This window comes from Acomys minous, assembly GCF_964271855.1.
Source record: "Acomys minous genome assembly, chromosome: 18".
NCBI classification, from domain to species: domain Eukaryota; kingdom Metazoa; phylum Chordata; class Mammalia; order Rodentia; family Muridae; genus Acomys; species Acomys minous.
Window position 1 is genome coordinate 3,294,919 of NC_140501.1, and position 24,745 is coordinate 3,319,663.

At 50.5% G+C, this 24,745-nt stretch overlaps 1 protein-coding gene across 5 annotated transcripts in view; it reads right to left on the bottom strand.

Moving 5' to 3' along the window:
• Nucleotides 1–24,745, bottom strand: part of FARP1 (FERM, ARH/RhoGEF and pleckstrin domain protein 1) — a 240,551-nt gene that overhangs the window by 168,307 nt on the left and 47,499 nt on the right. For all 5 annotated transcript variants that reach the window (XM_084767089.1, XM_084767093.1, XM_084767091.1 and 2 more), the window contains exon 2: nt 9,244–9,440. In XM_084767089.1, coding sequence (XP_084623215.1) covers nt 9,244–9,414 — 171 coding nt within the window. In that variant the 5' untranslated portion in view covers nt 9,415–9,440. The remainder of the gene's footprint in view (nt 1–9,243; nt 9,441–24,745) is intronic.

Sequence of the window (24,745 nt, forward strand, 5' to 3'; positions counted from 1 at the left end):
ACACGAGTTCAAGGCCAGCATGGACTACAGAGCGGGATTGTGTCTCAAAATAATTTAGCGACAACACTAGGGGCGCTAGAGAGATGGCTCAGCTGTTCACATGCTGTGCGTGCCCCAGAGCACGAGGGCCTGCGTTAGGACACAACTGTACACACTGATAACCCTGGCACTGGACCGGTGGAGCCAGGAGGATCCCAGGGGCTTAGGGGCAGTCTAGCTGATACACCAGGTTCACTGTGAGACCCTGTCTCAAAAGTTCAAGTGGAGGGTGATTAGGAAAGACACGTGGCATCAACCTCTGGCCTCCACAGCCACAAAGACACGTGTACGAGAGCGCACGCACATGTACGTGCACACACAATGCCTCTTATCAGAGACCTCAGCAATGTTCTTAACAGGTACCTACTAAAAGAAGACACTGTCTCACAGACTTATCTGCCAGTTGGTCCTCAGTGAGCATGGAGCCACGCGGGCTGTAAACGTAGGAGCTGCACAGCTACGGTCTCCACGCACTGGGACTCCCGGCTCCCATCCCATCCTGAGTGGTCTTTCAACCCCACCCCTGGTTTCTCTCAGCCCTGTCACGTCCCTGACATTCCATCTAAAACACTCCAGCTGGGGCTTGGCCTTCACTGGTCACCACCACGCTGTGCGACCGGCCGGTGCACGCCAAGGCCGTCCTCCCACGGACGCAGCTGGCAGGGTGTGTCGCCCCTGTGGCTCCTGGGGCCTCCAACAGCAGGTAAAGTGCGGACTGAGGCATGAGTGGGGCTGGGCCTCCTTCCCACCTCCCACCCACACCAGTTCTTATGACCGCCCCGCCCCCCACGCAGACTTCAGAGATCAGCTAAAGAGAAAACAAGCTCTCCTTTCACATCACCTCAAGGAAGACATTTTGCCAGAGGCCTGTGCCAGCTCACTGCCTACTCATGAATAACGTCTGTCCTTTCTGCAAAGACTAGGTGTTATTTTTCCTCACATCCTTATCGCTGGCAGCACCTTGCCTCTCATGTTGATAAACACCTTGTGGACCCCAGATCATGTTCCCAAGGTCACAGTCCATAAATAAAAGCAGAGCCACAGAGTCCCGCTGTGGGTATCTGGTCCGCCTTCCTGTTCATATAAAGGAGGGAGCACAAGCCTACTAAAGCTCCGGTGAAAGCTTTCAGAATTGTTCTTTCTCACAGTCAATCTAGCCACAGAAAACTCCCGGCCTGAGGAAATCATTCCACACCCTCTTTAGGACTTACAACCACCACGCTTAACTCAAATGTCCAAAGTAATAAAAAAAAAAAATAATAATAATAATAAGCAAAAGGTGAAACAGGGCTGGATGGAACAGTCCAGAAACTGCAGGCACACCTGCCTTCATATCTGCCGTCAAAGATAAGAAAATAATAAACCCACAAAGCCTGCACTGTGACAGAGATCTCAAAAGCCTTGATTTGTCCAGTCCGCATGAGGCAGATGCAGGCACCCTGTCAGACACCCCACCTCTAGGGAAACTCTAGGCGTGTCTTGGTGCTCAGGGAAATAAAAGAAAATAATAAATCAACAAAGCAAATGTGAATGTAAAGTTCTAAGAAAAGAAAAAAAAACCCTCAGTTTCATAGTTTTCTTTTCTTTTTGTTTTTTGTTTTTGTTTGTTTGTTTGGGACAGAATCTGCTGTGCAGCTCAGGAAGGCCTAAGTAGTCTAGGCTGGCTTCAGAATCACGGTGGCCTTCCCACCTCAGCCTTCCAAGCTTGTGCCACCAGGCCCAGCTCTCCCTCGACTGCAGTGGGTCAGCATAGAGGGCCACCTGCCCTGCAGAAATGGGGCTTCAGCCACACTTGTGTCTCACAGACGTTCCGGAAACCGACAGGACCTGAGTGGCTCAGGTAACTGGTCCCATGCAACTAAGGAAAGCTCCAGGAAGAAGTGGCACAGCAAGAGTGGCCCGCTGACACGCGTGTGCCAGGCTTTGTCTTGGAGCACTGCGGTGGTCTTCCTTTTGTCCATCTGAACCGTGAAACCACCCTGAAATAAAACCAGGACCTCAACCAGGCTAAGAATGAAGGTGACATGCTGGTCACCGCAAAGAGGAGCAGGCTCCCCGCTGAGAGCAGTGTGTGCACTCTGCAACAGGATTTACACACAAGACACGGCACACTCGGTCCTAAGGTCATGCCTGGTGAACAACGTGAGGTGAGAACCCCGGCCTCCCGTCCTCTCTCCCAATCTTAGATGTAACTAAAGGTGTATCAATTCCATTTAAAGGAAGGAGAAGAAAAAAAATCAACTTCTCAAACTTTCTACTGTGGCCCATTTTAATGTCAGAGATGGGCATTCTTAATTACCACCTATTCTTCTTATTTATTAGGCTCTACTGAGTAATTTTTTTAGGGAGAGAAAATAGCAAACAGCTGTTAGAACATGGCTACGTTTCTGAGCTCTGGAAACCACTGGCTTTGATCATAAGAGTAACTGAAACTGAAGGGTCGCCAAGCAGGCACTTCAGGCCCACACTGAAATCCAGCTCTGTGCTCCTCAAGAGTCAGGAGGGAAGTCCACAGTATTTATCAGCCATGATTCATGAAACAAGAAAAACATTTTTTTTTAAACTCCATTAAAGTAGCCTTTCAATTTAACCTCGGGAGCCTAGACTCAGACAGGCCTCATTTATCACCCTGAGTTAAATAACACACAGAAATGACCAGGCAGAGCAGAGTGGACTCCAGTGCTGGTTCAGAAAGTTGGCTAAGGAGCCAAGAGCAACACAGATATGGAGAAAGAAATGTCTGGCTTGTTTTTAAGAGCCCAGTGGACACGTGAAAACTCCTTCCACTTGTTCCCGCTGCCGAGAGGCGGCCGCTTAGCAGGCAGCGTGTGCTCTGGGCCTTGGCTTTAAAAGGCCAATTAAATTTTATGTAGGCTCCTCTAGGAAAGCCAGACAGCCAGGCAAAGCAGGGCCGGGAGCTCCCGACACAGGTGAATCTCATCTCTCCCAGGGAACCCGGGACAGCAACAGGCTCAGAGGGTCTGTCAGTCCATCCAGGCTTGTCCCCTGAGACTGCTGGAAGGAGACGGGATGGCGTGAAAACCAAAACCAAGTCCTGATCTAATGTTCAACATGGGCCTTTCCTGACAAAACCCACAGGGCCACAAAGACCAGACAAGCATGTTCTAAGAAGGCAAACATCTGCTCGTTCCCTCTGACAGAGCCCAAGGATCAGAAGGCGGCTTTAAGCTCCTGTCTACCGCCAGGAAGCCCTTTCTGAGCCAGACAGCAGGAAGAAGCCTGCATCCATGACCCGCCCAGGTTTCTGTGAGGGTCAAAGCAATGAAAAGCCTGCCCCATTTCAAAGGTAATAAAAGGACAACCCTGTTTAATCAAGGAAGGCCTGACTTTAGAATGTTCCTAATTAGGGCTCCAAAATAGCGTGGACAATTTTGTTTCCAACAAAAAAGCGGGGGGAAAAAAATCAATGTGGTCTTTTCTGTGACGTCACAGGCCAGTGTAAAGGCCTCACCTCCAGCTTCAACACACACGTTGAGGTTTTGTTTTCAGTTTTTAAATCAGCAAGGTGTTTCTGGGATTTATTGAATCCAAGAGGTTCCATGAGCCCTCGGGTAGCCACCTACACCCTTAAGCTGCACGATCAGGACTCCCGGTGCCCTGAAACGCTGTGTGCCGCGGCACTCACCAGGCACACAGTAACGGCTGTATCTCAACAGACTTTGATCGCTCTGTTTTGCTCCGCTTTAATAACCTCCAGGGAGTGGTGGCACCCATCTATGATCTCAGAAGTAAGGCAGACAGATTTTTAATTTGAGGCTAACTTGGGCTACAGAGCTAGACTTGTCTCAAAAAACAAAAATAAACAAACAAAGAACCAATGGCGACCACAACACCACGAGTCTCCAAAGTGTCCGCCATCTTGCTGGAGAAGTCCAACACACAGACCAAGAAGCCGATTCGTCCTCGAAGATGCCAGCACGGCGTCCTCATGGATGCCAGCGCAGTGTCCCCACTTCCACGGGCAAAGGAGGACGACAAGGTTTTACAGCTCGACCGAACGTCCCATGTTCCAGACAAGGAAACCGAGTCTGGTCACCAGCGATGTACACAGACTTGCTAGTCAGAGCCAGATGGGAGACAGATATTTCCAGGCTAATTAGAGGAAGGAGCAGACACTGTGAAGGAGAATATTGCCTGATGGAGCCTGGCCAGGCAGGGTGCGGTTCAGATAAATGAGTTAGGTGGAGGAGGTGGGGGGGACAATAACCAAGCAGCCGAGATCTGGGAACGCAGAGGATCTTGGGACAATGGCTGGCTGGGATAGGGACCTCCTGACAGACTAAGCTAAGAGCTAAAGAAACAAGATAAGGCAGAACTCTGTGAGTTCAAGGCTACCCTGGGGTAAGTAGTTCCAGGCTAGTCAGAGCTGCACAGTGACATATTCTCTCAAAAAAAAAAAACCAAAACAACTAGGCGGGGTTGGACTAGCAGCGCGCAGGAATCTCACGAAGGCAGGTAGGACAGTGCCGCTGAGGGTCCTGTGTACCCAAGCCAATGCCACCTGGCCTTAATGTAAACCGGGACAGGCACTGACAGCAAGCGCCCTCATCTTTACGTGGGCTGGCATGGAGGACCTCCCGAGACTTCTGTGAGATCTACACAGCTGGGGATCAATGTCAAGTCAGGACCCAAGGGCTGTGAGGGAGACACAAAGCCCTGTGCCTCGAGGCACCCCCACTCTACTGCCACACTTAATCAGGCAAGCAAATCTGAATTTTCCATGACATGCTAGCGCAGAAGCTAACTTGCGAGGTCAATGGCTGGAAAGTGTTACAGAGTCGGGGTTCATGCCTCCAGCGGACCCTCTGGGCTGGGGTCCTGCTTCTTCCCAGGCTCCCCAGGAGTCAAGACATTCACACCTGCAAGAGCTATGATAGGCATCTAAGGAAAGCAAAGGGACCATGCAAATAGGTCAGAGCCCAGGCTGGTGTCCTGCCCCGCCCACTGGCGAGGCTGTCCGCTGCCTGCACCACCACGCCTGCCAACTCCAAAGGCTTGTAGCATCTTCTTGTCACTTGCTGTATTTTCCTCAGTGCTCCCAGGCCCACTAAGGAGGCAAAGCCCAGGTCTACTTCCTCTTCTGCTCTCCCCAGCTCTCCCTACAGCGAACAGCTGAGGAGATGCTAACTGCCATTCTGCTCTCCCCAGCTCTCCCTACAGTGAACAGCTAACAGCCATCGCCTCTCCAGCCATCCCTGGCAGAGCAGCATTTGTGTACATGAGGGGTCAGGGGACCAAACACACAAACCTTCTCAAGGACCAGTCATAGGAGGTGGCCTGGTGGGGGAAGGGGTCCCCATGCCTCTCATGGGATCAGGGTTCCTCCAGGCCTGGGACCCACTCTGCTTTATAAGCCTCATAAGAAGAGGGCAGTGTTATCAAGCTGAGGTGTGGCCTATTTGCACAGTGTTTTCAATATCAAGATGGTAAAACACCACGCAAGAGTTTCCTATAAATGTTGGTTTTGAACTTTCCACTGTGCAGAGGAAGTACCAAAAAAGACTGTCCAAGTTCAACATTAAAGAGGCTCGCTCAGCTAGCCCCGGGTGGAAAAGACAGGCGTCCACTGCTCTGGCTTTCCAAAAGGGTAATTATTCATTAAAAGATTCTAAAGACTACAGGAGAGAGAGAGAGAGAGAGAGAGAGAGAGAGAGAGAGAGAGAGAGAGAGAGAGAGGGAGGGAGGGGGGGGAGAGGGAGAGAGGGAGAGAGGCAGACAGACACACACGGGGTGGGGGGTGGGGGTGGGGGCACCAGCCACCAGCAAGAGCATGGCTTGTTTCATTGCATAGGGGCTGGTCAGTGAGGTCACATTTAAAAGGGTTGCTTACCGGCATCTGTATTTTAACACTGAAGTGGTAAGAAAAGGCCCAGGAGAATCAATCCCTAGACAAAGACAGGGCTCATTGAAGACAGATCCCCCAGAGGAAGTCGCAGAGACTCCTGGCTCCATGCCCTACTCAACGAGAGTTTGCTCACAAGGATGCCCCGTCCTGCCCTTGTGGGAGAGAGGGGCACTTCCAGGGTCAGATGGCCTTGGTGAATTCTTAGCGGAGAGCTTTGAAGCACGGATAGTAAAACAATTATGGGGAGCTGGTCTGGTTTCTGCAATCCCGAAGCCACTGTCCTTCCTGTCCGTGGGGTGACTGAGTCACTGTGACGCCTTGCTGGCTTCCAGCTGGTGGGCTGGCCTGAGCTCTATGTTCTCGAAGCGCACAAGGCAGAGCTGTGGAGTTCGCTCCAGCCAGGGATGTGGGGACAGCCATCTGCCTTTCCACAACCAGTTTAAGGAAAACATCTGTTACCCATGGGCTGGGAAGGCATTCCAACCCAAACAGAAAAAGACAAATACAATATGGGTGGAAGAGACATATTGAGACTACTAGACCGGCCGGTCACTCAGGAGGCAAAGGCAGGTGGATCACTGTGAGGCCAGCCTGATCTACAAAGCGAGTCCAGGATAGCCAAGGCTAACACAGAGAGACCCTGTCTTGGAAAACAAACAAACAAACAAAGACTCAAAACACCTAACTGTAAAATAAATCCACTACAGCAGTCCATCGGCAAACAGTTAATGAGCACCTAATGTCTGCCCAGCTAATTGGGGCGGGAGTCAGGTAGGGGGCATGGAAGATCAGACCAGAGGTCCCTGCCCGAGAAGCCATCAGCCAAGCGGCAAAGGCATTTAAATACTACAAACCCTGCCTAATAAACTCCCAATTGCACCCAAAACAGCTGTAGATATCTTAGGGGCATCATTTTCTTTTTTATTTCAGTAACAGTTACTATGACCTCACTTCTGGGAGGAGAAAGCAGGTCCTCAGAAGGCAGGAATGTTGCCCAAGGGAGACTGAAGCAGGCGTCAGTGGCAGAAGATGGAGCTTTCACCCCAGGCAGTGTGGGCCCACCTTGACAAGGTGCAAACAAGCAGGTCTGCAAAAAGGCAGGACAAAAAAAAAAGCCCCTGCCTGAGGCAGTAGGCTAAACTCACAGGGCCGTGAGGGTACACAGGAGTTTTAGGAGGGATGGAAAAAGGAAAAAGGGGGCTAAAAATGGAAGAACAGCTGTCAAAACTTATGAAGGCGGATACTTTTGAGTATGCGCGTGTGCGCACGTGCGTGTGCAAGCCTGGGTGTGAAGGGCAGAGAACATCTTTAGGGCAGCTCCTTGGGTGTCTTCAGACAGGATCTCGCACTGGCCAGGAAGCAACCAAACCAGCTAGGATGAACGAACGTCCAGTGAGCCCAAGGGATCCACTTGTCTCTGAGTCCCTGACCCTGAGATTACAGAGTGCACGCTGCCAGGAAAGGGTGGTTCTTAAAACATGGCTTCTGGAAACCCAAGCCAGGCCTTGTGCTTGTATTTTAACGGCTCGGCTACTGTTCATCTCCCTGAAATAACTTCAGGAGATGAAGATACAATTCCATCACTACACAGCGCCGACACAGTTTCTACTCTGATGGCAGCTGGGTGAGGAGCCTTGGCCTTGGCTTTCCGTGAAGGACGGCGGTTGGGTGCAGTACAGGATCCGGCAGCATTCCATAGCTCCTCTCGGTTTACCAGAGAGCCCTGCTGGAGCCTGCGCTCCCAACAGCACCAAACAGGAAAGAGAAACTGAACACTTCACCAAACCAGTCCGGCAAGGTGGAGAGAGAACTGGGGGAGGGAGAGGGAGGGCACCGTGTTCCAGACGGTGGCGTTCTCAGCGGGTGGCAGGTGCTTTCCCCGCCCCGGGACCCCCCACCCCGCCACCCCCTACCCCCACCCCCCAATGTATTTTACAATTCCAGAAATTAGCAGTGGCTTTGTTCACTGGAATATGAAGTCCTAGGCCAAGTCCTTGAAAGATGAATTTCTCAGCAAGAAAATTAAAAAGGTACAAAGGCCGTTTGCAGAGCGTGATAAAATTGGTAGTTTTAAACACAGCCATTCTGAGGTTCATCTTTCCCCAAGACACTTAATTTACACTCCCTGAACAATGTTCTGTGAAATAAATATAATTTACTGAATCATATCCCATAGATAATTAAAGCCGACTATTAAGTTTCAGGCACTCCAGCCAACAGAAGTAATGACCGGATTGCCTGCTCTTTAAAAGCAGGTGTTCCAAAAGCCTGTCTCTCAGTCTGTAGCTGGGGTTCACGACTGGCTTTCTTCCTCTACAGTCAGTGATGGGCACAGTGACAGACAGAAGGCAGAACACTGGGGGGGGGGGGAATTCAGACACGAGCTGCGCTGCAGCTTTTCTGGGTGAAGTTACGGTCAAGAACTGGTCTGGGGGCTTCAGCTGACTACAGCCCATAATAGGCATGGGCGCCTAAATCTCTGGCAACAGGTGTTTGAGCAAGAGGGTAGAGGCCAATGACAAAGGAGGAGCAGGGGACAGTAGCTCCGCCCACACCATTCCTTTCCTGCGTTGTGCTGCTGCGATGTGGAAAGTCTGGGTAAAGGTTTTCCAAACTCTCCGTCCAGGAAGGCCATGAGCTCGCTCGCCCCAATTTCCTCATGTGGGAATACAAGCACTGAGCTCCAATGGTTTTCCTAGGGTCCAATACACAGTAGCAGCACTGAGAAAAGAACCTCCTGTGATATCAACAAATTAAACCGCTATCCACTTAGAGTGCAGCTCTTCCTTTCAATGAAAACATTCCCATATATATCATGTATCTTTAGATGTAACTATACCACATAATATATATTAACCAGTTATACTTGATATACATACTTTATATATATATATATACATATATATGCATGAAATATATAATGCATAAAATACACACAGTAAAACTCCAGAAAAGCCCCCATGTCACTTTATGTATGGGTGGCTCGTGTACAGATCTGAAAACCAGCTCAGCCGGAACCAGGGTAGAGCAGCAATGCCTGCTGGGAGTGAGGACTGAGGCGCTGAGCACACAGGCCCTCTGAGTGCACCTGTGTCCCTGGGTCACTGGTGGCCTTCCCAGTGCACCTGTGTCCCTGGGTCAGTGGTGGCCTTCCCAGTACACCTGTGTCCCTGGGTCACTGGTGGCCTTCCCAGTACACCTGTGTCCCTGGGTCACTGGTGGCCTTCCCAGTACACCTGTGTCCCTGGGTCACTGGTGGCCTTCCCAGTACACCTGTGTCCCTGGGTCACTGGTGGCCTTCCCATGCCCTCGGACACCTCCACAAAGCCCTGACTTACTGGGACTTCAAAGGTCTCCTGGGTGTCATCCAGCATCCGGATCCTGACAGTCATAAGTTTTCCTGAAGGTGTGGGTGGTGCTTTCTGGACTCGTTCCAAGGTGCTGACCCCCGAATTCTCTGGGGCCCCCAGCCGTGACGCCGGCGTGGGTTTCTGCTCTACCTCTCCCATGATGATCGAAGCTTACAATATAAGATCTGCAGAAAACGAGAGGAGAGAAAAAAATGCATCAGAAGGAGGGATTTTTCTAAAGCTTCGAGAATCTCCCCAAACTACCACATCTGGGTAAGGGAGCCAGCTCTCTGAGCACCCACCACACAGGACCTACACACAGCAGCCTCAGCCTCACGCTCAGGCACTGAGATCTCCCTGCACGTCCTCCATCTGCATTTTCGCATACTGCGTGTTTCACTCTTCCTAGTTTCACAGTCAGCTCTCAATTACTCACGCCACAGACTCAGACTCTATTATTCCAAGTCTCCAATAACCAGCCTGGACTTTTCACACCTTTAAAGTCGGGTGGGAAGATGCGAACAGGACCAGGGCTCTATCATTAGAGTCCACTAATTATCTTGTAGTAGGAACCTGGTCACATAGTAAATAACGCGGTCATTCTAAAGACGAGCGGGGATCACACACTGAGCTAACACACAGGGCAGGAAGCCTGCTGCGGCCGTTGCTCCCCATCCCAGGACCGTCACCCTTCTCTTCTTTCTTGCCGCCCAACCCTCCAACCAGCCCCTTTCCCAAGAAGCCACTGGACATAAAGTTTTGACAAAGGCGTTTCTCTAAAAACAAGCGACCCTCTTTGCTCCCCTAACAGACCATCCTTCTCTCCCAGCACCCTGCCGCTGTCCTCCCCGCCCCCCCAGCCTCAGATGGGCCCTCCCCGGCTGAACACTCTTTCTGCACCTAGAAACCTGTTTGCGAACATCACTTCCTGGACGCTGGGCGAGGAGCTCAGATGCTGTTGCTCATTCTGTGCACATGGTTTGAGCCAAAGCCACTCCATTCGGCTGACCTGTTCACCTCCCGCCACAGCACAAGGAACATCCTAGAAGCACCTAATCTCAGGTGTTCTCTGTCCTCCAGTACCCACTGAGGCCCAACTTGGCATAAAGCGGATGCTTAAGACGGTATGGCGGTGCACACTTCCATCCCAGCAGAGGCAGGCGGATCTCTGTGAGTTCGAGGCCAGCCTGCTCTACAAATCGAGTCCAGGACAGCCAGGGCTACACAAAGAAACCCTGTCTGGAAAAACCCAAAGGAAAAAAAAAAAAAGAAAAGAAAAGAAAAGATGGCTGCTAAATGGCTGACAGTCCGCCGGGCAACTACAAAATGGCTGCAGACCCTGTTTCACCAGAGAGCACAGGAGTGAAATATGTCAACTCAAGGCCTAATGGTTAAAGGGGGGAGGGGTGGGGGCCTCCATCCAGGAAGAGGGGGAAGAGAACTCAGTTTGACCACAGACCTTGGATAACACATACAAAGAAGTACAGATGGGAGAGACATCCCAGGGAAGTGGACAGCACAGTGTTACGGGGAGATGTAAGACGGGGTGGGCCCGGAAGACACTCGTCGGTAACGCGCTTGCCAGGTTCATCCCCAGCACTGAGGAAGCAGATAAGGAGCGTCCCTGGAGCTCAGGCTAACCCACGGCAGGCCAAGGAACTCCAGGTTAAGGGGAGACTCTGTCTCAAAAATAAGGTGAGGAACAACTAAGGAAGACACCCAACACGGACCTCTGTCCTCCATACATGTGCACACACGGGCACACGCAGAGCAAGGGCTGCTGCTGGAGAAGGAAAGAAAAGAAGGGAGGGAGGGGGAGGACAAAGAGATGGCAAGTTGGAGAGTTAAAGATGGACTGTGACGACGGGCTGAGACGAGACTATGGAGACCCTCAGATGCCTGGGTGAGAGCAGTCCTTACCCAGTAGGCAATACTGAGACACAGGGACGAGATTAATGACGCCATAGAGACACAACTTCAGAAAAATGGACCGGAAGATGACATGACCTGGGAGATGAGAGAGGGGTGGGTGGAGGGGATCCGACTTCCAAGCACCTGTGAGGACTCATATGTGAGGTGATGACTCAGGCTGAGGAGACGGAGATAGAAAGGCTGGGTGATAAGCAACCTGTGGACAGCGTAAGGCAGCGTCGCACGAGGCTAACTGCTGGGAGGACGGGAAAACATGAAGGCGGAAGAGGGAAGGCAGAGCAACAGACGTGAACTTGTGCTAGGCTTTTGTGGAGGTGGGGACAGACATAGGGCTGGGCACAGACCACCTTACTGTACAAGTGAAAGCCATGGGCTTGGACAAAGGGGGTGATTACTGAACCCCTGAAGTAAAAGACTAACCAGGTCTCATCACGAGGGTCAGTGGAGGACAAGAAATCAGAAAGCATGGTGGGGGGGATGGGGGGGGGCGGGGGGGACGACGACAATAGAAAGACACTTAGTGACAGACTCGGCCGGGGAGGGCATCACAGAATCCCTGGGTGACAGGTATGGGCTGCATCTGACACCTCTAACACAAGCGGCACCCCAGCTCTGATCCTCGGGAACAGCCAGGTGGTTTGTGAGGCTCCTTCTAGAACGTTCTCTGCCCAGCTCACTCTTCACCGTGTCTACAGTAAAACCCTTCATGACCTCACAGTGCACATACAGCAGTCTGAGGCGGCAGGAGATGGAGTCCTGCCCATAATCCGCTGGCCTCTGGCCAGCAGGATCTCAAGTCCACAGAGAGGGACATCACTCTCTTCTCCTACCCACAAGAGATTCTGCTCAGTCCTCAACCTCTTCCTCATCTCTGACACAAGCAATCACTCACCAAGCTGCTACTTTCACCGGCTTGGTGGTGTGGTCTGGGCTTTGTGGCCCAGCTTGCCATATGGAGAGGCCAGGCCAGGCCAGGCTGCTAACGCTCACCCAATGAGTCACTGGTTTGACGCATTCATTACGACGTCAACCGGGCTCTCAATCCTCTCCATAAACCATACCAATCACTACCACAGAAGTGCTCTTACTTGATGCCTTGTAGTTAAAAATAACATAACCTTCAGAGCAGAGCACACATGCAGCCTAGCGCCCCTTCCCCATTCCCAGGGTCCTGTGTGTGCGTGCGCATGTATGTGTATTTGTGTGTGTACACGTGTGTACTCTGTGCTGAGCCAAGGAGCTGATGCAGCAAGGCAGGCAGGGAGGGACCTAGAACCTTGCCCTCCCATCCCCCCAACTCCCCCACTCCCAGCTCTGCCACCCCCCCACCCCTCAGCCCCCCCACCCTGCCCACAGACACATGTTTTGCCCTTATCCTCTGACCATCTTCTTTCCCAAGATCCTCAGGTGTCTGAGCGCTCTTCTAGGACCTTGGCACTTGAGTCTCCATGAGTCAGTGACTAACACACTGGCATCTGTTAGTCTCTACCAACCATGCCCAATGATGCCGTTCCTGTGCCACTTCTGAGCGCTGTCACTTCCCAAGGGATGTCATACTTGCTGTCCATGTACGTGCTGGCATGGGAACGGTTAGTGAATTCACAGGTAAACTTAGCCACACAGGCTTCGAGTGGCATATCCTAAGCAAGCCCAGGGAGCGCCATGGGAGTGCTGGCAAATCATAAGCCCAGAACCACGACCGATGCCTGACACTCAGACTGAGGACCATCCCCTGGGCAAACAGGCCTGGCCAACCCAAAGGCCTCCTGTACATCAGCAATGACCTGGGCTCTATTCGCCTCGGCTCATCCTCAGCTGCCTGGACGCCCTGAGGGGCAGAGGGACGCTTTAGCAGGACCCTGGGCATCCCACACGCTTCACAGTCCTCGAAATGTTAAGGGTAGAGGAAGACAACTTTTATCTGCTTAAGGAGTTCCTCTTGGAATTTACCCGAAAGCAATAAGGAGCTCAGCACAAAATGCACACCCCTTCCCTGAGGTGAGAAGACATCGGCAACCCCAAGGTGTGGCCAGACTCCAGTGACGGTCAGACAGAGGGGATGAGAAATGCCTGGAGAGGTCTGTCCCAGCTGCGGATCTCAGTCTGGTTCTCCAAAACACTCAGGCTACCTCGGCTGCAAACCAGCAGTGGCGTTCTCGGAACGAGCCACCTAGGAACGGCCTCCCTGGGTGAAGTGAGGAGTCCCACCAGCAAGTCGGGTGCTGAGGCTGCAGGATGAACTCAGGCTCCACCTACGGCTCTGTATCAGCAGGTCACATGGGTGAGACTCCTACAAACAGCTAGCTGACAGCAAGCAAACAAACAAACAAACAACCTCCTCTACCAACCAAGACAGATGCCGATAAGATGCTGTGAGGGCAGGGCAGTGCATACCTGCAACCCCTGCTCTTGGGAGGTTGGAGGCTAGTGCAGTTAAGCTTGCAGCCAGCCTGGACTGAACAGCAAGATACAGCGCCTCAAGATGACAAAGACAGAAAGGACAGCAGGCAGAACAAATGTCAGGACATCACCAATAACAGAAATGCCACTAGGCACAGATTGAAAATCTGCCTGAAGTGGGCATGGTGGCACACAGCTGTAATCCCAGGGAGGGAGGCAGAGGCAGGGAGGTCTGTGGCTAAGGCAGCTCCACCTGCTAACAGCTCAGAGTCATAAAGTCACAAAACTTGATAAAAATGAATGAGCCGGTAAACAAACACATGTGAAGGGCCCAGAAGAGACCAAAGACATTGGGCAGGACCGGTGCGGAGGCCTAAGGGCAACAAAAAGAGGAGGAAAAGCCCTAATCCAAAATCCGAACTGTTCACAAACCCAAGATTTTTCAGATAGTATCTCACCACATGGGTCTGGCTTCCCAGAGCTCTGCCTGCCTCCACCTCCCAGCGCTGGAATTAAAGGCTTGCCCCGGCATGCCTGGCCCGAATCCAAAAGTTTCTTCCTCACCAGTATAATGTCCCAAATGGAAAATTCCAAACCTGACCCTGTGTGACAGACTGGAAACACTCACATTTACATTTAGGCTACCCGCATAAGACGGAACGGCAAACAACACTGTGTTTGGACCATAATATCTCATCTCAAATATCCCAGTGTCTAAAAGAATCCAAACTATAATCCACTTGAGGTTGCGGACATTTGGGATAAAGTCTCCAGCTAGTATCATGAAAATATGAGCCAAATGGAAGGTGGCCAAAGGAAGCTACTTAGTGGTGAAATTATGGGCACTGAACGGAAAGTGAATTATACTTAGAAGGGTTGAAAAAAGGGGGGATGGGGGAGAAATGGGGTTGGGGGGAGACATGGACGACAGCCACAGAAGACAAAGACATAATCTGTGCACCTGAAGACTCAGAAAAGGGAACAAGGTTAAAAGAGGAGGAGGAAGAGGAAGAGGAGGAGGAGGAAGAGGAGCAAGAGGAGGAAGAGAAGGGGAAGAAGAAGAAGAAGAAGAAGAAGAAGAAGAAGAAGAAGAAGAAGGAGAAGGAGAAGGAGAAGGAGAAGGAGAAGGAGAAGGAGAAGGAGAAGAAGGAGAAGAAGAAGAAGCAGCGGCAGCGGCAGCCTAGGGTATGATTTAGGAAAACATTCCAGGAATGAATGATACATTTTCACAATAAAAAAGCCACCTGGGGGAGGGGAGCCTGGCACCAAGCCTAATGACCCAATTTCAGTCTTTGGGACCCACAGGGAGACAGAAAAACTGACTTCACAAGGCAGGCCACAGCATGTGTGCACCTACTTGAAAACCCAGATAAATAAATGACACAACAGAAAATGTAAAGACCATCACATCCACTAAAAACTAAACCGAAGCCCTATGATGAAGAGGGTAAGTGCCAGTACATCCTCAGGCCTGACTCATACTCTTTTTTGTTTGTTTTTTTGAGACAGGGTTTCTCTGTATAACCCTGGCTGTTCCTGGACTTGCCTTGTAGACCAGGCTGGCCTCTACCCCGCCCCCGCCCGCCCCCACCCCCGCCCCAGCCCCGCCCCAGCGCTGGGATTACAGGTGTACACCGCTGCACCCAGCTTATGACTCACACTTTTCAAATAAACCATTAGAAGATAAACAGTAGGAAAACTAGAAGCTACACAATGAAAAACAGTTAATTCAAAAGTCACTTATCCTCTAAGAGAAAAGGCTAAAACAACTGTAATGGCTGTAAGGCACCTGAAAACATAGAAATAAAAACAACTAATAGCTCCTGAAAACATTAAAAATAAAACTAAAAACCTGGCAGAGAAAGCTGAAACCAGAAACAACTGAGACTTCATGTTTTAAAACTGCAGTAGGATCTGTCCGCAGAGGTGGACAGACAGCTTCTAAGTGCACGAATGCGTGGCTAGCATCTTGAGTCATTAGGGAACGCAAGTTACACCCACAGGAGGACACATTTCATAGCCACTGTAACGGCTTTAATTCTTAAAAGACAATGACAAATGTTATCAAGAATGTAAAGAAATGGGCCGGTGGCCAATGGAAATATAAACCGTACAAACCTTGTGGAGAACATTTTGGAAGCTTTGTAAAAGTTTGACCATAAATTTAGCATCCAACCATCAAGACCTTCCCCTAGTAACTCATAAATATTACTCCCAGGTATTGCTGCGAAACTTTCTGTTTCTTTAAAACCTCAGTTATGTTACGTAAACATATTTTTGTTTTAATCCCAGGTGTGGGATACAGGGGGCTGCTCCAGTTTGTCCACTGCTGGTAACAGCCTCCTGAGAGGGTATGTGATCTCTGTCAGTTGGAAACATCGGCTGGGGACTCTGAGAGGGTATGAATACAAAAGCAGAGGGGGGAGGGGGAGGGGGGAGAGAGTGGGAGAAGAGGGGGAGGGAGAGAGAGAGGGGGGAAGGGGGAGGGAGAGAGTGGGGGAAAAGGGGGAGGGAGAGAGAGTGGGAGAAGAGGGGGAGGGAGAGGAGGAGAGGGAGAGGGGGAAAGAGAGAGGGAGGGAAGGGGAGGGGAGACAGGTGGGCTAAGAAGAGATGGTCAGAGGAGTCAGAGAAGGCTGCTGTCGTGTTTGCTGCTGCTGCTGAATATCCTGGCAAGGGAGAAAGAATCCAAGAACCCTAAACAGCAGGAAGCAGGCAAAGCGAACATGCCCCTTCTCCCACTAACCTTCTTTCCCTCCTACCTGGTGTCAGAAGGGTGGAGAAGGGAGAAAGAGACGTAAGGAACCAAAATAAAAATAGATTTTAAAAGCATGCCTACAAGACATCTCCTTAAGTCAAAGGAATGCATGGATGGTCAGACGGATAGATGGATGGATATGGACAGATGGATGGAAAGACCCAAATCTTCACCAACTAGCTCAGTACAGAAATTACACAAAGGAGCATTATTCAGCACCAAGAAAATCAGTATTAACACATGAGATGGTGTGGATGAACACTCTCCTCAAAAAAAAAAAAAAAAGTTTTACAACATTAAAGAAACCAGAGGCAAATAACTGTACACATGAGATTCTGTTGTCCTACTGAACTCGAAAGGTTATACACCCACATGCACACACACAGAGCTCCTGCGCGCTGGCTATGCGAGGCCCCTCACAGCTCATACTGTCTGTCGCCTGTGCCACACAAACAACGGAAAGCAATTCGGCAAGGCAATTTCTTTTAGCAAAGAGGGTGTACAGGAACCCAAAACCAGGCTCGTGAACACTTGACCAAAATGGCCTTTTTTATCCTTGATGTGGGTGGGAACACAACTTCTCTGGTTTTTTTGTTTGTTTTTGTTTTTGTTCTTTTAGTATTTATTATGTGAGTGTTCTATTTGCAAGTATGACAGAAGAAGGCATCAAGTCCCATTACAGATGGTCATGAGTCACCATGTGGTTGCTGGGAATTGAACTTGGGACCTCTGGAAGAACAGTCAGTGCTCTTAACCTCTGAGCCATCTCTCCAGCCCCCCACAACTTCTGTATTTGAAGCGACTGGCTGACTGGCACAGAGGGAAAGCAAGATATTCCGGGAATATGGGCCCTTATCAGGCTTGCTACCTTTGGTAGAAGGAAAAAAAAATCTCAGAGAATACTGAGAGTTTATCCCTAAGATTGCCCTGGGCTACGTCAGGGGCACAAAGGGACTGGATCTTTTTCGGAGGAAGCAGACCTAGGTAATGGTCACCCAGCCGACCAGCTGAACACTTACCAGAAAGACCTTTGGACTGTACACGCAAGGCCAGAGGTAGGGGTGCTGGACCAGTGCAGGGACGAGTCTGCGGGGGGCGGGGGGGAACTACTCAGCACTTCTCTTTTCTCTGTGACCTGGTACCAGACCTGAGGCAACTTCAGGGAGAGCTTATTTGGGCTACGGGTTGAGACTACAGTCCATCCCAGGAGGAAGGCATGGAAGCAGCAGGACAGCTCCAGGCTGCGGTGGCCGCAGGAGGGCAAGGGTGCTTGCTTAGCTCAGCAGCCCTGGCACTGAGAGACTGGAAGGGCAGCTCTAACAGTCGGGCCTGCTCCTCAGCAGCCCTCGGTGTCCAGCCAGTGCCGCCACCTTCCAACACCACCTGCACTATTCAGGGAGCCGGTATTCAAGGAAATAAGCCCGTGGGAGGCATTTCACATCCAAGCTGTCAGGGTCTGTGGTGAAGCCTATGCACACAGAACCCTCTAGAAAGATAGGAGGAGGGAAAAGCATTATGAAGCAGGCTGCTGCATCGTGGCAACTACCTGGTGGAGGCTAACACCAGAAGGACCGCTTTACTGCACCTTTCCAGACATTTTAAATGTGGTGCACTAGAGGATACGAGGAGACAGCTCAGCAGCTACACAAGCTGAAGAACCTGAGCTTGGATCCCTAGAACCTCACATAAAACCCAGGCACGGCAGCCCACGGCTGTAACCCCAGCATTAGGCAGTGAGGGGGAGGGGCTGGTAGACAAAAGCCAAGCAGACAAAATAGCCAAGAGACCCTGCCTCAAAAATATGGTGTAGAACAGCATTTCTCAACCTGGGGGTCACCTATCATATCAGAAAACACACCTATGTAAAACCCCTCACAGCAGCAAAATTACAGCTAGAAAGTGGCAACAAAAATAACTTCATACTGGAAGTCACCACAACATAAGGAACTGCATTAAAGGGTTACAGCGTTAGAAAGACTGAGAACCACCGTCCAGGGCAATAGAGGAATCTCACTCTAGACACACACACACACACACACACACACACACACACACACACACAGATACACACAGACATACATACACACACAGAGATACACACAGACACTCACACACACACACACACATACACACACACAGAGATACACACATACATACATACACACACAGATACACACACACACAGATACACACATACATACATACACACACCGATACACACAGACATACAGACAGACACTCACACACACACACACACACAGATACAGACATACACACACACACACACACACACACACACACACACACACACACTCACTCTGTATCCCAGGACCAGACCCCTGTAGTAGGAGAATGCTGATTCCAGAAGCTGTTCTCTGACCTCACAAATAAAAGCAATAAAAAACTCACTTATACAAAACACAAACACACACACACACACACACACACACACACACACTACTAGGATATAAGCAAATCATTCTTATACTAGGATATAAGCAAATATTTCCTTTCTTTGTCTTGCTGAGGACTCCAGCCCCATCTAAATAAAATCAGTGAAAGGGGGTGCACACCTCGCCATCAAGATAGGTGACAAAGGATTATTCTGTGCACAACAGTCTTCCCCTCCAGTTTTAAATGTAAGCTGCTCAAAAGTTCCAGCTTAAGAAAATGCACCCCAAGTTGTTATTCACAGGGGAGACCCCAGAGGAAGACTGGCAGGTGCTGAGAGGCTGCCACCTGGCACCCTGGAATGTTCCACGAGGCCACACATGGAGCACACTGCCATACAGTGGGGATGAAAGTCAAGTACGTCACACACCTGGGGGCCCAAAGGGGGAAGGGTGTGCGAGCAGTCCCCAACAGCTCTGTTCATCTGCTGTGCCTGTGGGAGCCGGAAACTGCCAGGACAAAGACACCTTGTGTCCCAGGCAGCTGTTGCCAGGCCCCAGGAGAAGGGAGGCGAGACAGGCAGACCTCGGCCTGCCCACCCAGCTCAGCTTCTCCCAGGAGTCTCCTAAGGGGTTCTGTCAGAGCTCAGCCACTGCAGCAAGAGGCTAGCTGGTTTTCGTTTGTTTGTTTCGGCACATAAACAGTTTTATGTCACCCAGGTGGTTGAAGAGGGAGTGAGGCTCAGATCTGCTGCTTGTCCGGGAACAGGGGACATCTCGGAGCAGGCAGCCCATCCATGAGCTAAGAAAACTCCTCACCTACCATACACATAGTGTATTCTACCAGGTTAAGCAGGCGCGGGTGCATGCCCGTCACTCCCACGCTCAGGAGAAGCGGGAGGGTCAGAAGGGCCGTGCACAGCTGCATAACAAGCTATACCACACGATACTGTGGCAGGAGGGGGTTTAGAGAAATCTAAATTAAATACTTCCAAATTTTTTCTAGAGAAGACTTCTAAGGAAGCTGAATAAAGGGAGCATTTATTTATTTTTAGCACTCCCCCACACATTATTTCAGAAACACAATTTCAGGTCTCCAGCACCCACAGCCCGGCTGGGGATTGGGGGTGGGGGTGGGGTGGGGCATGTGGGGGAGGGGAATCCAAAAGTTGTTTTAAGTAAAAACCTAAGTCTAATCAACGCCAAGTAAAATGTCCAGATGCGCAGCCAAGGCATCTATCTCACTATTCTTCAGAGTCCACTCGAACCCAGCAGTTAGCACACTGCGTGCAGCTGAGAGGAGGCTGCCTTCTCACCTCCTCCCTGCAATGCTCACCTCCTCCCTGCAGTACTCACCTCCTCGCCTCAGTTCTCACCTCAGCCAGGACCCCTCCCCCCATTCAATCTGTGCTGTAAGAGTCTCTGGGCGCTCTGACACAGCAATAGCCAGGAGTCACTGCTCATTTTGTCTTGTTGTTGTTGTTGTTTTGAGGCAGCGGCCCCTGGTCCCACACTGGCTTGGAACTCATTGCACAGCTGACAGTGGCACGCCTGACCCTCCTGCCTCTGTTGCCCAAATGCCCTGTGATGACAGGTATGTGTCGCCTCACTAGCTTGGCACCACAGCTCTGACGCTCACAGGTTCCAGGAGGGTCAGTGTAGACACGGTGTGTAAGCCGCTCATCATTACCAGAGCTGCACAAACTGACCACTTCACTGTGGGCTCACCCCCCCTGCCTGGGACACACACACACACACACACACACACACACACACACACACACACACACACACACACACACACACACACACACACACACACACTGTTCCCGCTCTCGGCAGGAAACGGGGCCAGCAGCTGCCAATCAATTTTCGATTTTACACTCTCATCTCTCCCAACAAAGACACTACCTTTGTTTACAACTCCCACTGATTTGAGTGAGCACATTTCCTGCAGTACAGGGCTGTGCAATAACAAGACGCGACCAGGAAATGAAAGCTTTTATCCCCATAGGAAATCGGGGAACCAGGGCAAAAAAAAGAAAAAAGAAGGAAGGACGGACAAACAATAATCTACATTTTGATGACAGTTGTAGGTTCTGACCGTCACCATCCCTCCAGCTGTTTCACCTCCAATAAGAAGGCTGGCGCCTGGTTCTGCTCCCTTCCGAAATGACAAAACCCCACAAGCAAACGCAGCCTGGGGAAGAACAAGTTCCTGTCATCTCACAACTCAACAGTCCATCCAGCCATCCTGAGACGACGTCAGGACAGGAACTGCAGGCAGGAACCTGAAGGCAGGGCCTGAGGTAGAGACCATGAGGGGTGCTGCTTACAGGCTTGCTCCCCAAGACACCCCAGGACCGCCTGCTCAGGGGTGACACCTCCTGCAGCTGGGCCCTCCCATATCAACCATTAATCAAGAAAATGCCCCCCCCCAAAGATTTGTCTGCAGGCCAGTCTGATGGTGGCGTCTCTTCCCAGATGACTCCATAGCCGTGATGAGAAACAAGGACAGCCAAGGTGAAGAAAAAAAAGGCAGGAGAAGGTGGAGCCTTGTAAGGGGGCCACTAGCTGCCAGCCCCCGTCACTGTCATGAGAATTATGTCCCAGAAACATAACCTTGACACATTTCTTAAGCTAAGCCAAACTCAACCTCCTGAATCACAGCCACTCGCCAAAGAACAGTGTCTTCCCAGCCGGCACGGGCAGGCCAGCCTCTCCAAGTGTTTGTGGGAAGTGCTCACCCCCCGGCTGCCTGGCCTGCCTCCAGAGTCACCATTACCAGGCACTTATAGGGCCCCCTGCACTTAGCACTTTGTGGGACGGGAGACCATGTTTCCACACCAGACGGCTCTAACCTTGTGAAGGTGGAAAAGAAAGGGGCCACAATGCAGGGTGGAAAAAAAGCAGGCGCTCCGAGCTAACCACTGGAGCGCACCCATTTATTCCAGATGAGGTGCACCCCTTGATTCTCCAGACTCAGACAGGATGAAGAACTGCCATCTGAGCCGGGCCTTGAAAACAAGGGAACGGGCTGAGTATGGGGGTGCAGACGTGGAACCCCGGAGCCTGAGAGGCGGTCACAGGAACATTATCAGTCGGAGGCCACCCTGGGCTACACTGGGCTCCATCGGAAAGGGAGACACGCAAACCAGTGTGGCCTGAGTGTGTTGGTTAGGTCTCACTGCAGAGGCCAGAAGGGGAGTGAGAGGCAAGGCCAGCCTATCTGGACAAAGATTAAAGTGTGATGGCGCACGCCTTTAATCCCAGCACTTGGGAGGCAGAGGCAGGCGGATCACTGTGAGTTTGAGGCCATCCTGGTCTACAAAGTGAGTGCAGGACAGCCAGGACTACACAGAGAAACCCTGTCTCGAAAAACAAAAACAAAAACAAAAACAAAAAACCAAAGAATCCTTTTACTCTGGGGTGCTACATGTTCTGCCCAGCAGTTGACAGACAGACGTAGCCACCACATGGGCACCATATCTTAGTCTGAGCTTAATAATGAGACTTATTTTTCACAGCAGTTGTTTAGGAAGACTGAACAAACAGGAGCATTTCCCCCATGCATGCGGCTTCATGTCTGCTCATCTCTTTCATGAGCGTGGTACCCCCATGACAGATGATGGATGGGCCAAGGTATTTCACTTGCCTTGAGGCGTCATGTTTATGTTACACACTCCACAGGTTTGACAACTGTACAACAAAGCCACCACTGCACTGACATTCGGAGGACTATGCCCAAACATCTGTCCTCCATTGATTCATCCCTCCTTCCCTGTCTTGACTCAAGACAACCACTCTACGCCTCCCGTCTCATCTTCTCCAAGTGAGCATAGATCAGCATCACACTGCGCACAGCCTCGAGACACCATAACCAAGGCAATTCTAACGAACACAGGCTTTTAGTCAGGGACTGCTCACGGTTACCATCATGGTGGGGGCACGGCTTGCACACAGGCAGGCAGATGTGACAAGGGAGAAGCAGCCAAGAACTTTATATTTTAATCCTTAGGCAGCAGGCAGTGAGCCTGGCATGGGCCTTTGAAACCTCAAAACCCTCCTCCAGTGACACCCCCTCCTCCAACAAGGCCACACCTCCTAGCCTTCCCCAAGCACTTCACCAAGCACGCAAATACATGAGCCTTTGGAGGCCACTCTCATAAAAACCATGACGCGGCCCTTTTGTCTGATCCTTGTGTTTTAAGGTGTATATGCAGCTCCTTTCCTTTCTTGCTGAGCAATACTCCACTTTGTGGGTCTGTCCCTGCCTGGTTTACCGTCCTTCTGCAGGGATGCCTCCAGGTTTAGGGCTATTTTGAGAAACTTTCCAGTCAAGAGAAGGGAGTAGGTGTTACCTCCAAGGAGGCAGGACCAACTTGAGGTTGGAAATGACAGGCCAAGCCTTAGGACCCAGCGGGCAGACACTGCACTATCAGTGTCTGGCTCTGCCCGGCTCCTATCTCACCCCCAGCAGGTTATTTAGCTGTCTTGACTCGTCAGGTAATTGAGCTTATCTCAAAAGTCCTAGACGATAATGTGGCTCATTCAGTTCCTGAGAAAACGGAAGCCTTAATAACTAACTACCTGTGTCTGAAATAAACAACCACAAGAAAAAAAAAAGAAAAAGGAAAAAACAAAACAAAACACAATCATACTAGACACTTCCCTGAATAAGTCACAAAGCAATGTTTGTTTCTAAATCAAGCCAACATATTTCCTGCGGCCTCGTTATTTAATAAAGAAGTATTCAATAAAAACTTTACATACCATCTATGATCTCTAAGAGTCTCTATTGAAGCAGGATGTGTAGCGCACGCCTTTAATCCCAGCACTAAGGAGGCAGAGGCAGGTGGATGGCTGTGAGTTCAAGGCCAGCCTGATCTACAAAGTGAGTCCAGGACAGCCAGGGCTACACAGAGAAACCCTGTCTCAGGAAGGAAAAAAAATAAATAAATAAAAGACTCTTTATTGAGGCTTCATGCTCTCGAGAAAGAATACTTAAGAGATCAATGCCTGGGAATGTAGCTAGCTAGTGCCTGCCTAGCACACAAGCAGCCCAGAGCCCACCCAAGCACCGCATAAAACAGATGCAGTGGCTGAAGGCAGAAAGGCAGGAGGATCATAAACCCATGGTCATCCTCAACTACGTCGCAGGTTCAAGGCCAACTTCAACTACTATAAGTCACTACCTCAACAATTAATAAATGTGGGGGCACACAACTTTAATCCCAGCACTTGGGAGGCAGAGAGAGGCAGATCTCTGTGAGTTCCAGGTCATCCTGGTCTACAGAGTGAGTTCCAGGACAGCCAGAGATATACAGAGAAACCCTGTCTCAGAAAACCAATATACACAAACAGACAGACAGACAGACAGACACACACACACACACACACACACACACACACACACAGAGAGAGAGAGAGAGAGAGAGAGAGAGAGAAAGAGAGAGAGAGAGAGAGAGAGAGAGAGAGAGAGAGACTCTGAAGGTTGCCAAATTCACACAGTATAAACGATAGGCCTCCCCTCATTTAGTCTGTGAAGCCATTACTGACAAAGTTTCATTCTTATTTGAATAACCAACTATGCAGTATCACCATAATCCAAATGACACAATAAAACACAAGTGTAAAGGGTATGATTAATTACAACAGTGAAATGTCAAGGAAAAAATACATATATCCTAAGAAAGTCAAACCCCTTGAGAAATAACGAGGAAGTCTAAATGTCAGCCTGGTTGACACGTAAGGTATTCGATTAAACACTGTTGTCTACGTTAAAAATTAATGATTAGGAAAAGCACACCGTTGCTGTAGCCTGCTTCAAGGGAGCAGCAAAGATCAGGCTGCTTGCCCAATTGAAGTCATGCTACACAACAGAGCTCCACAGCTGGGCAGCCCGGCTTATTCATCAGCATCCAGGGATGTACCATAAAGCTAACTTAATCTTTCGTAGAGTGTCAGAGGGCGTGGGCAGGGGAGCAGCGAGGGGGGTGGTAATCTTCAGGGT